This window comes from Ammodytes marinus (assembly GCF_949987685.1).
Source record: "Ammodytes marinus genome assembly, chromosome: 24".
NCBI lineage: Eukaryota > Metazoa > Chordata > Actinopteri > Uranoscopiformes > Ammodytidae > Ammodytes > Ammodytes marinus.
Genome location: NC_137228.1, coordinates 1,720,959 through 1,735,626, shown reverse-complemented (window position 1 = coordinate 1,735,626; position 14,668 = coordinate 1,720,959). Strand labels below are relative to the sequence as shown.

At 44.1% G+C, this 14,668-nt stretch overlaps 2 protein-coding genes across 2 annotated transcripts; both read left to right on the top strand.

Annotated features, from left to right (window-relative positions):
• Positions 1 to 366: 366 nt before the first annotated feature.
• On the top strand, positions 367 to 678 carry LOC307269751 (histone H4; the record flags this gene model as incomplete). The annotated part of the gene is made up of 1 exon (XM_080052778.1): positions 367 to 678. The coding sequence occupies one exon, from the start codon at positions 367 to 369 to the stop codon at positions 676 to 678; it is 312 nt and encodes a 103-aa protein (XP_079908904.1).
• Positions 679 to 7,276: 6,598 nt separating this feature from the next.
• On the top strand, positions 7,277 to 7,588 carry LOC307270082 (histone H4-like; the record flags this gene model as incomplete). The annotated part of the gene is made up of 1 exon (XM_080053224.1): positions 7,277 to 7,588. The coding sequence occupies one exon, from the start codon at positions 7,277 to 7,279 to the stop codon at positions 7,586 to 7,588; it is 312 nt and encodes a 103-aa protein (XP_079909350.1).
• Positions 7,589 to 14,668: the final 7,080 nt, after the last annotated feature.

The window sequence follows — 14,668 nt, the reverse complement described above, 5'->3', positions numbered from 1 at the left end:
ACAAATATATAAATATGGTTAAAATATAAATATGTATGTATAAAAGATTTAGAAATACAAAATTAATATTATTTACTCTTTAAAAGCTGGTAGGTTGGAGTTCATGTAAATGGATATGACTGATATGCTGTGTTGCCCTACAGACTGCAATACATGAGCCAGCATGAGTAGGCCCTAATAGACCTTGCTGGGAAAGTGTGACATCACAGTAAGAGAAATGTAGGGTTAGACAGTGAGACCATAAAACACTCTTTCTGCCTTTTCTCAGGCTAGGATGAACACATTTATACTACATAGGATCTCAGAATGCAATACACCTTCATATTCCCACCGGTGAAGTAGGCCTTTAATCTAGTGAAAGCAAAAATGTCTGGTCGCGGAAAAGGAGGCAAAGGACTCGGTAAAGGAGGCGCTAAGCGTCACCGTAAAGTTCTCCGTGATAACATCCAGGGAATCACCAAACCCGCCATCCGCCGTCTGGCTCGCCGTGGCGGAGTGAAGCGAATCTCCGGTCTGATCTACGAGGAGACCCGCGGTGTGCTCAAGGTTTTCCTGGAGAATGTCATCCGTGACGCCGTCACCTACACCGAGCACGCCAAGAGGAAGACCGTCACCGCCATGGACGTGGTGTACGCTCTGAAGAGGCAGGGCCGCACGCTCTACGGCTTCGGAGGATAAACAGGACCGATCATAACAACAACCCAACGGCTCTTTTAAGAGCCACACACTACGTAGAAAGAGATTATTCCTACAAATCTTCAACCGAAATCATGATTCCAAAATGCTCATGCAGTACTATTTTCATGTCGGCCTTAACTAACTTCTCTATTTCTGCAATACAAGTAATACATATTCTATATAGGTTTTGCACAAACAGTATATAAAGTAATACATTGAAAATGGGCAATGTGAACATAATTTACAATATTTTCTTTTGAATGTGGCTATTTCCCCCTTCCCTCCAAGACATGATCATGTTCAATATTAATGCTTACCCATCAATATACACTCATTATAACTCATTAACTGAATAAACAAACTTTCCTCACAGGAAAATGTGATCCCTGGAACACTGTTTGAAGTTAGAACGTTTCTTGAAACGTTACTGTTTCACAGTTTGGTTTACAAACATATTCTAGTCTTACGTTTGGTTCAAGGCTCCTCAAAATAATTTTGTTTAGATTTTTGATGATAGAATTATTCAACACAAATAAACTAACAGGCTCTGCAAATGTAAACACATCCCCCGCCTCTGAAACTGCATAGTGCACCTTTAAAGTAATAACTATTTGACTCATTCCACGTCTTTCAACGAGCGTCCTTTACACACAACCAATTCAAATATATAATTTCATGATTCATCTTTAACATGTGCTCATAGCAAGTGCCCCTGACTGCAGCTCGCAGATCGAGGAGGAGCTTAAATTTCCCTAAATGTGGGCTGGTCTAAACGATTCGCTCGAGCTCTAAACGTTTCGCTCGAGCTCGGGGGCGCCATCTTGTGGCGCAGATCCGGCAGCACATTCTCAAACGTCAATACAGCACAGCACAATGACTTAGAGACATACTTTTAACTTGTCAAATGTCTTTTTTTACCATGAAAAATAAATAAATAAATAAATATATATAAAAACCAGACACATATTATTTTGAACACTCAATTATATTAGCTTAGTCAAATAAACCAGACAGAAGACTTTGCATCATTGATTTTTTTTATTTTCACCCCAGGCAAAAAAATAAATATATATATGTTTTAGCCAAATACATTCCTTAAGCTTCCAACCCTGTTCCCGGTTTCCAGTTGTCAATTTCCCAGCGTCTATAAAGGAAACAGATTGCAGTTCTTATAGGCACAATAACAATGCAAGATGTAAAACAGATCATTGAAATAAGTGGAGGGATTACGCTTTAGTCTAGCAATAGTTGACTACAAGACTAATTACTCACATGACCTCTCACCTGTAGCCCTCCTTCCACTCGTCGCCGTTTCCTGTCCTGCAATCGGTCTTCTTCAGACCTTAGTGATTTAATGACAACATACATTCACTATGAAAACATTCATGTTGGTCTGTTGACAGTGAGTAAAACAGTTTTTTTTTTGTGATTTGATTCATAAGTGTGATATTCAGGGCACTTACGGCATGGGGAAGTTCTGCAGGAGAGTGAGACACCACCATCTCCTAATTTGCAGCATGTTTTCCTTTGAAGAAGGAAATGCAGGAAGATGTTAAAAAGAAGATGTTGTAAAAAAAAAATAACACCTTGTACACTAAGCATAATGTGTCACGATTTACACATACCTCGCTGAAATCACACTTGGCCCCCATTACAATGTACAGAGTGTACTGTAAGTCAAGAGGTACTGGTTAATATAATGTCAGGCGTATTCCCAATGATACATTTTTTTCAATACAAATTAATGTGGTTTTAATGTAGCAAGCAAACATTTTTACAGACAACAGCAATGCTATAACATGCTGATTAGGTCTTACCATCAAAACAAACACGCCGCAGTTGTTGGAGAACCCTTGCTTTGTTAGGCCCTGAGGTGTGAACAATGTATTTTAATAAAAGTATGGCAAGAAAATAGTAAAAAGTTAGCAAATGCTATTATGTAATGTCTCACCTGGACATCATCCACACCAAGCTCTCTCCAGGGGCCAGAAGAGAGGCTGTAAGCAATGTGTCTGTACAAATAATAAGCGAAGTAAATAAAAGTAACTCAACTTCAATCAACTTTTGATTGACAAGCATGCATAAACGCTTGGAACAAAGCTTGAACTGAAGAAGGAAGAGGTTGGAACTTCAAATAAAAAAGTTTTCATAACGGGCTTAAACAGAACTGCCCAACTCAAAAAAGATAAATAGTTCTGTTTCCATCTGTTTAAGGAATGAAAATTGTTGGAATATGGAATGGAATATTTTAGATCAAATAAAAACAGAACCATTGATTAAAACCAACAAAAGGACAAGTGGTTTAAAACAGAACTACCACTGTCCAGATGGGAGGTGTTTCCAGGACAGCAAGAGGTCGACAAAGTCACGTGGACTCTCTGCTCTAAGGTTGAATTTTACTGAAAAGACAACCCCACATGGGCAAGTGATAACTGCCCAACCACCTATGAAACAGAACAAAACAGTAATAACTGACATTAGGAGCATGTATAGCTAACCTACTACATAATGATAAGTAATTTATTTAACACAACAATGTCCAACGGTTCTGGGCAGGGCATACACTTTCAGTAAGTCGATCTTTTGGGTCGGTCTCAGGCGGGACTCTGAGATCTTCCGGAGCATCGTCTGCACAATCTGTTCCAGTGGGGCCTTTTGCACCCCACGCCTCGGGTCTACCTCCACCCCCAGGTATCTCACCGTGTCCCCTGGGCCCACCATTCTTATGGGCGCTCCATCGATAGACCAGGGCTGACAATCGTTGATCTTGCATGTCCGGCCGCGGTGAGACAGCAAAAACCCATGACATTTGTTGGGGTTAACCTGGAGGCTCGTAAGCCCAGCGAACTTTTCCAAAATGGCCAGGTTCCTCTGCATACCCAGCGAGGAGTCGCTCAATAGTACCAAGTCATCGGCGAATGCCAGCGCCGTTATTTTAGCCAAACCGCAGGAGAACGCGGTACCCCTGGCCTCCAGGACTCGGAGGAGAGGGTCAATTGCCAGGTTGAATAGCAGCGGAGAGAGGGGGTCTCCCTGCTTGACCCCTTTGCCCATGATGATTCTCCCTGTCCGGCCTTGTCCCGTGGCCACTTTGGTGAAGCAGCCTTGGTAACAGCTGGAGATCAAGCGGATAACAGAAATATCCACTCCCCTGTGTTCCAGCACCTGCAGTAGGTGTTTGTGCGACACTGAGTCGAACGCCTTGGCGAAGTCTATGAACACAACGGCCAACGATCGTCCATCTCTCCTGCTTTGTTTCATAAGACTATCCAGGACGGCCAGGTTCTCCTCACAGCCCGGGGCCTCAATGAATCCTCTCTGCCTCACGTGGACCTCGCAGGCGTCCTTCAGGCGATGGTGTAGTACGCTGGACAGGGCCCTCACGACTATTGAACTGATGGTGATGGGCCTCCACTGGTGAATGTCTCCTCTCAGGGCCTCATCACTTGTCTTGGGTAATAGGGTTGTCCTGCTGCCCTTCAGACTTCTGGGCAATTTCCCAGTCAAGAGCATCGCATTAAACAGGCTCGCCAGTTTGACCCCTCCCGAGTCCCACCTGAGCAGGTCCCTTTTCCGAATGCCATCCGGGCCTGGTGCTGAGCCAGCCCTCATCCGCTTGATTACGTCTAGGACTTCTTTAGGGCTAACTGGGCAGTAGAATGGGCTATTGTCAGCGCGCGGTAGTACCGCAAATTGGCCCAGGTCCACGAAGCCATCCACGCCCCCCCCAGATCCTGGCGTAGACAGCCTCAACCTCCTTGAGGTCGATGTTGCACGTGGCCTTCCCCATTCCATCAAGAATCATTTTGGCCGCCATGTTCTTGTTCTTCTTATACAAGGTCCTCATGGAAGGTCGGTAGGGTCGACCTTTAGCCTTTGTGGTTCTTACCCTGCGGATTAGTCTGCTTTTCCTCCGCTTGCCTCCAATGGTCTTTTGCAACTGTCTGACATATTCGCTGATCGTTTTGGCGCAAACCGCCAGGGGGTCAAGCGCCCCCTCCACCTCTTTACCGGTCAATGACCAGGTAATCACGTCCTTCACCATATCCACTGCAGGGGCGGGCTGCAGCGGCATTCCGAGGTCCTGGAGCCCGCCAAGATACGGGTCCAGGGCAGCTGGCCGGTCGCCTACCACCACTGCCCTTTTGTATATTGCGTTGCATCTGACGGTCACTTCCCGGAGGGTAAACCGTTGCAGGTGCTGCTGCGCGATCATGTATTTCTTTGGACTCGGCTTCACACCATGCAGCAGGCCTTCCAGGTAGCCAACCTCACTGTCGGTCCAAGCCTCCTTGGGACCTTTTCCTGCCTTGATCTCGCACTCTTTCATGTAGGCCCCCGAGTGTTTGATCCGCATGTGTTGACTCAAGCCCCTTTGGGATCCAAAGGTCTTTACACACAGACCGCACGGCTGATCACCTTTCCGTTTCTCTTTTCTAGTCGCAGATCCGCATTGGGCGGCGTGGCGGATGGCCGAAGCCGCCACTCGACACGAGGTCGCACATCTCCTACATATGAACAAGGTCTTTCTCGGGCAGTGCACCTTCTTGAAATGGTCGGTGGCCTCCTTCAGGGTAGTGAGAGTTACCTCACACAGGGTACAGTCCTGTCTCAGCCACGGTACTCTTAAGCCCAAAATCACGGTGTTGGGCAAGGCCGATTTGTTTGTCCAGGAGTCCCTCCACTCCTTGTCCCAGCTCATCAGGAGCATGCTCTTTCTAGCCATGGTCGTGGGAAACAGGACACGCTTGGCCGTGCCACTGTTTGTCATTTTCGTAGGGCTTGTCCTACTCAATGTTCCTGGTGCCAAGCCCAGGGCCCTCACTGCCAACAGGGAACGATCACGGACCTTGGTTCTGCCTAGGCGGCCCGGACTGAGGGACAGAGAGCCTTCCCCCAGCCTGGTTCGGATGAAACCCGGAGGCACTCTCCGGGGCGGGGTAGACATTCTGGGAGAGTGCAGCCAAAATGTCCGGTGCAAGCGCTGCTGAATGAATATCACTGTCAATTTTCTGCCGTTAGGATCCCACCGATAGTCAACCGAGTATACTATCCACTTCAACACTTCCCGCCACCTAGATACGGCATCGAAAAAATTATTCATCATAGCAAGGCCTTGGGATGGCGTCTCATCCATCAAGGGGTCCTTAGCCATCGAGGCCCGAGTCAAGGCACTCTTAGGGGGCAAGGTCCCCTCGTGGTCCTCCCATGATCTTTACGTGGGTCGCTCGAAAAGGAGTCCTGGTGCCGGGGAGGCACTCTTTATCCATTTGGCCCACAAGCGCGGTACTCAAGAGGGGAAGGGGGCAAGGTCCCCTCATGGCACCCATCGAGAGTTAATCGTCATGGCAGGGCCTCAGGATGGTAGCTCGTCCATCGGGGGGTCCTTAGCCATCGAGGCCCGAGTCAAGGCACTTTTAGGGGGCAAGGTACCCTCATGGTCCTCCCGTGATCCTTGCGTGGGCCGCCCAAAAGGAGTCCTGGTGCCGGGGAGGCCCTCCTTATCCATTTGGCCAACATGCGTGGTACTCCAGAGGGGAAGGGGGCAAGGTCCCCTCATGGCACCCATCGAGAGTTAATCATCATGGCAAGGCCTCAGGATAGTAGCTCGTCCATCGGGGGGTCCTTAGCCATCGAGGCCCGAGTCAAGGCACTTTCTGGGGGTGAGGTCCCCTCTTGGTATCCATACGGATCTTGCTTTGGCTACCGGGGGACAGGTTCCTGGGCCGGGAAAGCCATCCCTATTCATTGGACTTCAGATAAGGCGTCACGGAGGAGAAGGTCCCCTCAAAAATCGGGTGCAGTACCGGGCTTGTCCACACGGTGCGCACCCACCCAGCTCGTGTCCTCAGCCCCCATCCACAAGGCCTACAGTAGTGGCGGCCCCAGGGGTGTATGTCCCCTCTTGGTCACATGGCGGTCAGGGGTCCCTCATCGACTTTCGGTCCCTCCCCACTGACAAGCGCCTATCCAGTGACTCCGGCCTTGTTTTGGGTCTGATAAATGCACGCATCCCCAAAGGTCAGCGCTCGTTGGCATGTATTAGCTCTAGAATTGCCACAGTTATCCAAGTAACGTTGGAGCGATCAAAGGAACCATAACTGATTTAATGAGCCATTCGCAGTTTCACTGTACCGGCCGTGTGTACTTAGACTTGCATGGCTTAATCTTTGAGACAAGCATATAGATAAATAGTTAGAAATTAATTAAATATGAATAATATATATAGAATACAAATATATAAATATGGTTAAAATATAAATATGTATGTATAAAAGATTTAGAAATACAAAATTAATATTATTTACTGTTTAAAAGCTGGTAGGTTGGTGTTCATGTAAATGGATATGACTGATATGCTGTGTTGCCCTACAGACTGCAATACATGAGCCAGCATGAGTAGGCCCTAATAGACCTTGCTGGGAAAGTGTGACATCACAGTAAGAGAAATGTAGGGTTAGACAGTGAGACCATAAAACACTCTTTCTGCCTTTTCTCAGGCTAGGATGAACACATTTATACTACATAGGATCTCAGAATGCAATACACCTTCATATTCCCACCGGTGAAGTAGGCCTTTAATCTAGTGAAAGCAAAAATGTCTGGTCGCGGAAAAGGAGGCAAAGGACTCGGTAAAGGAGGCGCTAAGCGTCACCGTAAAGTTCTCCGTGATAACATCCAGGGAATCACCAAACCCGCCATCCGCCGTCTGGCTCGCCGTGGCGGAGTGAAGCGAATCTCCGGTCTGATCTACGAGGAGACCCGCGGTGTGCTCAAGGTTTTCCTGGAGAATGTCATCCGTGACGCCGTCACCTACACCGAGCACGCCAAGAGGAAGACCGTCACCGCCATGGACGTGGTGTACGCTCTGAAGAGGCAGGGCAGCACGCTCTACGGCTTCGGAGGATAAACAGGACCGATCATAACAACAACCCAACGGCTCTTTTAAGAGCCACACACTACGTAGAAAGAGATTATTCCTACAAATCTTCAACCGAAATCATGATTCCAAAATGCTCATGCAGTACTATTTTCATGTCGGCCTTAACTAACTTCTCTATATCTGCAATACAAGTAATACATATTCTATATAGGTTTTGCACAAACAGTATATAAAGTAATACATTGAAAATGGGCAATGTGAACATAATTTACAATATTTTCTTTTGAATGTGGCTATTTCCCCCTTCCCTCCAAGACATGATCATATTCAATATTAATGCTTACCCATCAATATACACTCATTATAACTCATTAACTGAATAAACAAACTTTCCTCACAGGAAAATGTGATCCCTGGAACACTGTTTGAAGTTAGAACGTTTCTTGAAACGTTACTGTTTCACAGTTTGGTTTACAAACATATTCTAGTCTTACGTTTGGTTCAAGGCTCCTCAAAATAATTTTGTTTAGATTTTTGATGATAGAATTATTCAACACAAATAAACTAACAGGCTCTGCAAATGTAAACACATCCCCCGCCTCTGAAACTGCATAGTGCACCTTTAAAGTAATAACTATTTGACTCATTCCACATGTCTTTCAACGAGCGTCCTTTACACACAACCAATTCAAATATATAATTTCATGATTCATCTTTAACATGTGCTCATAGCAAGTGCCCCTGACTGCAGCTCGCAGATCGAGGAGGAGCTTAAATTTCCCTAAATGTGGGCTGGTCTAAACGATTCGCTCGAGCTCTAAACGTTTCGCTCGAGCTCGGGGGCGCCATCTTGTGGCGCAGATCCGGCAGCACATTCTCAAACGTCAATACAGCACAGCACAATGACTTAGAGACATACTTTTAACTTGTCAAATGTCTTTTTTTACCATGAAAAATAAATAAATAAATAAATATATATAAAAACCAGACACATATTATTTTGAACACTCAATTATATTAGCTTAGTCAAATAAACCAGACAGAAGACTTTGTGTTACTAGAATTATTTCATCAAACTACCCAAGTGTTTGAATAATTGAAACTGAGTCAGGCCTTCTTGGAAGCAGGTGAATTTACTTGCAAACAGCATGCAAGGGTCAAACAACATGTATCACAAATGGGCTTACATGATTGAATACATCGAATGAACAGTGTACAGAGATTATATGTAGTGAAATGTGTAGGCGTATACACTCGGTTTGTGTGTCCAGCCCGTTTTGCTGGCGAAAGCAGAAATGTTTTTAATTAGGCAGATAACAGGATATGGGAAATTTAGGGAGTCTTTTCTTACTGTGCACATGAATGCGTCATACCTCTGTATTGTGCCAAAATCTTATTAGGCAGTTTCTTCTTCAAGGCTAAACAACAACTTGTAGCAAAACTGGGACAAAGTTCAACAGCCAGAAAGCATGTATTGTGCATTAAAATATTATACAATCATAAAGCAAACTAAATTCTGTTAACATTCCACCCTTTTTATAATATTTAATGCAACTTTTTGCAACACTTCAAAGCAAAAGGGCAAAGCATATGAGTAAATATATTTCAGTCAAGCAGAATAATATCAAGTACATCAACATCACAGTTGTGAAAATGCAAGTTTGTGTACTGGTGCAACTTCGTCTATGTACAGTTTCATAGAGGACAGTCTTTTGCGGAAGCCAGGGAACAGGAACCTAGGTCGTCTTGATGGTCAACAAGTCCCTTTTGTGGCATTCTGACGCAAAGTGTCCTTCATATCACAGTCACTGGGGGAATGGTTAGGTATGACCATAACCTATTCAGATTGTTCCTCAGTGTCCAATTGTCCTTATTGAAGAATGGTCAGCTTCGTCTTCTCCTTGCATCTGAAACAGAATGAATTTGAGCAGTAACATGTTCTCAAAAGAAATGCTCATCATTCTGCCAGGGTTGTTTCTAAAATATCATCCTATCCATTTTGCTTGCTCTAGATGTCACAATTAACGCACAACAACATTTTAGGATAGGTTTGATTTCATTCTTCAGTTCACATTTTTTGTCTGTGTTTGGGCAGCATTCAAGCACACACAGGCAGTCAGGCCCTCCCTTTTCTGAATGGGACTGAATCACACACACACATTTTCCTTCAGATACTCCCATTTTTCACCTCACAGAGATTGCGTCTCCCACACACATTTTTTACATGTGCTCTCTCCTTCTCTCTTTTCAAACATGCATTTCATCTATCACATAACACATTATGATCACATTGTTCAGCACACAAATCCCTTTTAACTTGTAGTTCAAATCAAAAGCATTGAACAATTCTTTTTAGTGAACATTTTCATAAAAAGAACACAAAAGAACGCTTTTTTTTAAGTTCATGCTGGGACTTTAAATGATTGACTGCACCTTTAATCTTTAAGGTTTACTATGGGGCTTGGATTGGCAAGATATTTAGCTCTAAACTTTAAAGCGTTTAGCAATTTAGTCAGAACTCTGGTCATCTTTAGGAGACAAGCATTTTGTAACCCATCATAACAGCATAACAATTGTATGCACACTTACTAAACCTTCTCCCTTCCCCTACATACTTTTTCTTTCTTTGTAACATCCATAAACAATCAGTTCCAAACAATCTTTTTCCTCTTACACTTTCAACAACATTCTCTTATCATCTCTTTGGCCACCACCTTTCTCTTTACTGTTCACTCTTTTACAAGTAATTTAATTTTTAAAATGTAAAATCTAACATTAAATTACCCAGTAATCAATTTAACAGGGTGAACACCCCTATTCCCTCCAATTGATTAACAAAATTCACCAATTTAAAACTAGAACACCCTATGTGATGTATTCTAAACAAAACTAATAAGTCTACTCTGCAGTTGTAGACTATTGACAAACATAACAAAACAAAACAAAGATGATGAGACTTATTTTTTGGTAAGTGTTAAGACCTCAAAACACTAGTAAAAATTGTGACAAACAAAACAAAGAGGTGAGACTTATTTCTTTGGCTAGTGTCAAGACCTCAAAAACACTAGTAAAAATTGTGACAAGTTTTGTATACTTAGTGACCCACCGTAACACTAATCACAGCTTTTTGTCCTTCCTAAACAGTGAAACTTCATAAACACTAATATGATGTCTAACAGTAGTTTTTTCAACCGCAACCAATTGTTTTCATAAGTTAAACTCTCAGTTTTATTCTAACTTCCTAGTGTCATGAAACAAAAGATAACTGCTAGACTTGGTTTTTTCAGACATCAACATCTGAATAAAAGGGAATGCGCCGAATCCCACACTAATGGCCATCTTTGAGACTTTATTTGTTGTGAGTGTATTTCCTCAAACACTACAGGTTGAGATAGGTTTGTCTCTAGTGCATCTTCCCAAACACTACAGGTTGAAATATTTTTCTCTTTAGTGCATTTTCCCAAACACTACGATCAGTTATTCTCCCTTACGGTAAAACCATGAGAAATACTGCTTCATAAACTAGTTTATCTACCTAATACATAAAACAAAGGAATTCCTAATTCCTGGACAAAACAAAATCAGCTGTTTATATTCACCTGATTTCAAGAAAGCCTCGACTCGCTCAGTTTTGGCTCTGGATTCCGTCACCCCTCCTCCGTCCAAGTAGAGTCTGCAGACAGCCTCTTTTGTAGCAATGTTCACTGGAGGTCTTTTGTCGAGAGTCGTGGACTCCCCCGTGCCCGGTGCAGGCTCTTCTCGTCCAGAGGATGAGGATGTTGGATCCGGCAACTCGAAGGACCATTTGTTACTAGAATTATTTCATCAAACTACCCAAGTGTTTGAATAATTGAAACTGAGTCAGGCCTTCTTGGAAGCAGGTGAATTTACTTGCAAACAGCATGCAAGGGTCAAACAACATGTATCACAAATGGGCTTACATGATTGAATACATCGAATGAACAGTGTACAGAGATTATATGTAGTGAAATGTGTAGGCGTATACACTCGGTTTGTGTGTCCAGCCCGTTTTGCTGGCGAAAGCAGAAATGTTTTTAATTAGGCAGATAACAGGATATGGGAAATTTAGGGAGTCTTTTCTTACTGTGCACATGAATGCGTCATACCTCTGTATTGTGCCAAAATCTTATTAGGCAGTTTCTTCTTCAAGGCTAAACAACAACTTGTAGCAAAACTGGGACAGAGTTCAACAGCCAGAAAGCATGTATTGTGCATTAAAATATTATACAATCATAAAGCAAACTAAATTCTGTTAACACTTTGCATCATTGATTTTTTTTATTTTCACCCCAGGCAAAAAAATAAATATATATATGTTTTAGCCAAATACATTCCTTAAGCTTCCAACCCTGTTCCCGGTTTCCAGTTGTCAATTTCCCAGCGTCTACAAAGGAAACAGATTGCAGTTCTTATAGGCACAATAACAATGCAAGATGTAAAACAGATCATTGAAATAAGTGGAGGGATTACGCTTTAGTCTAGCAATAGTTGACTACAAGACTAATTACTCACATGACCTCTCACCTGTAGCCCTCCTTCCACTCGTCGCCGTTTCCTGTCCTGCAATCGGTCTTCTTCAGACCTTAGTGATTTAATGACAACATACATTCACTATGAAAACATTCATGTTGGTCTGTTGACAGTGAGTAAAACAGTTTTTTTTTTGTGATTTGATTCATAAGTGTGATATTCAGGGCACTTACGGCATGGGGAAGTTCTGCAGGAGAGTGAGACACCACCATCTCCTAATTTGCAGCATGTTTTCCTTTGAAGAAGGAAATGCAGGAAGATGTTAAAAAGAAGATGTTGTAAAAAAAAAATAACACCTTGTACACTAAGCATAATGTGTCACGATTTACACATACCTCGCTGAAATCACACTTGGCCCCCATTACAATGTACAGAGTGTACTGTAAGTCAAGAGGTACTGGTTAATATAATGTCAGGCGTATTCCCAATGATACATTTTTTTCAATACAAATTAATGTGGTTTTAATGTAGCAAGCAAACATTTTTACAGACAACAGCAATGCTATAACATGCTGATTAGGTCTTACCATCAAAACAAACACGCCGCAGTTGTTGGAGAACCCTTGCTTTGTTAGGCCCTGAGGTGTGAACAATGTATTTTAATAAAAGTATGGCAAGAAAATAGTAAAAAGTTAGCAAATGCTATTATGTAATGTCTCACCTGGACATCATCCACACCAAGCTCTCTCCAGGGGCCAGAAGAGAGGCTGTAAGCAATGTGTCTGTGCAAATAATAAGCGAAGTAAATAAAAGTAACTCAACTTCAATCAACTTTTGATTGACAAGCATGCATAAACGCTTGGAACAAAGCTTGAACTGAAGAAGGAAGAGGTTGGAACTTCAAATAAAAAAGTTTTCATAACGGGCTTAAACAGAACTGCCCAACTCAAAAAAGATAAATAGTTCTGTTTCCATCTGTTTAAGGAATGAAAATTGTTGGAATATGGAATGGAATATTTTAGATCAAATAAAAACAGAACCATTGATTAAAACCAACAAAAGGACAAGTGGTTTAAAACAGAACTACCACTGTCCAGATGGGAGGTGTTTCCAGGACAGCAAGAGGTCGACAAAGTCACGTGGACTCTCTGCTCTAAGGTTGAATTTTACTGAAAAGACAACCCCACATGGGCAAGTGATAACTGCCCAACCACCTGTGAAACAGAAAAAAACAGTAATAACTGACATTAGGAGCATGTATAGCTAACCTACTACATAATGATAAGTAATTTATTTAACACAACAATGTCCAACGGTTCTGGGCAGGGCATACACTTTCAGTAAGTCGATCTTTTGGGTCGGTCTCAGGCGGGACTCTGAGATCTTCCGGAGCATCGTCTGCACAATCTGTTCCAGTGGGGCCTTTTGCACCCCACGCCTCGGGTCTACCTCCACCCCCAGGTATCTCACCGTGTCCCCTGGGCCCACCATTCTTATGGGCGCTCCATCGATAGACCAGGGCTGACAATCGTTGATCTTGCATGTCCGGCCGCGGTGAGACAGCAAAAACCCATGACATTTGTTGGGGTTAACCTGGAGGCTCGTAAGCCCAGAGAACTTTTCCAAAATGGCCAGGTTCCTCTGCATACCCAGCGAGGAGTCGCTCAATAGTACCAAGTCATCGGCGAATGCCAGCGCCGTTATTTTAGCCAAACCGCAGGAGAACGCGGTACCCCTGGCCTCCAGGACTCGGAGGAGAGGGTCAATTGCCAGGTTGAATAGCAGCGGAGAGAGGGGGTCTCCCTGCTTGACCCCTTTGCCCATGATGATTCTCCCTGTCCGGCCTTGTCCCGTGGCCACTTTGGTGAAGCAGCCTTGGTAACAGCTGGAGATCAAGCGGATAACAGAAATATCCACTCCCCTGTGTTCCAGCACCTGCAGTAGGTGTTTGTGCGACACTGAGTCGAACGCCTTGGCGAAGTCTATGAACACAACGGCCAACGATCGTCCATCTCTCCTGCTTTGTTTCATAAGACTATCCAGGACGGCCAGGTTCTCCTCACAGCCCGGGGCCTCAATGAATCCTCTCTGCCTCACGTGGACCTCGCAGGCGTCCTTCAGGCGATGGTGTAGTACGCTGGACAGGGCCCTCACGACTATTGAACTGATGGTGATGGGCCTCCACTGGTGAATGTCTCCTCTCAGGGCCTCATCACTTGTCTTGGGTAATAGGGTTGTCCTGCTGCCCTTCAGACTTCTGGGCAATTTCCCAGTCAAGAGCATCGCATTAAACAGGCTCGCCAGTTTGACCCCTCCCGAGTCCCACCTGAGCAGGTCCCTTTTCCGAATGCCATCCAGGCCTGGTGCTGAGCCAGCCCTCATCCGCTTGATTACGTCTAGGACTTCTTTAGGGCTAACTGGGCAGTAGAATGGGCTATTGTCAGCGCGCGGTAGTACCGCAAATTGGCCCAGGTCCACGAAGCCATCCACGCCCCCCCAGATCCTGGCGTTGACAGCCTCAACCTCCTTGAGGTCGATGTTGCACGTGGCCTTCCCCATTCCATCAAGAATCATTTTGGCCGCCATGTTCTTGTTCTTCTTATACAAGGTCCTCAT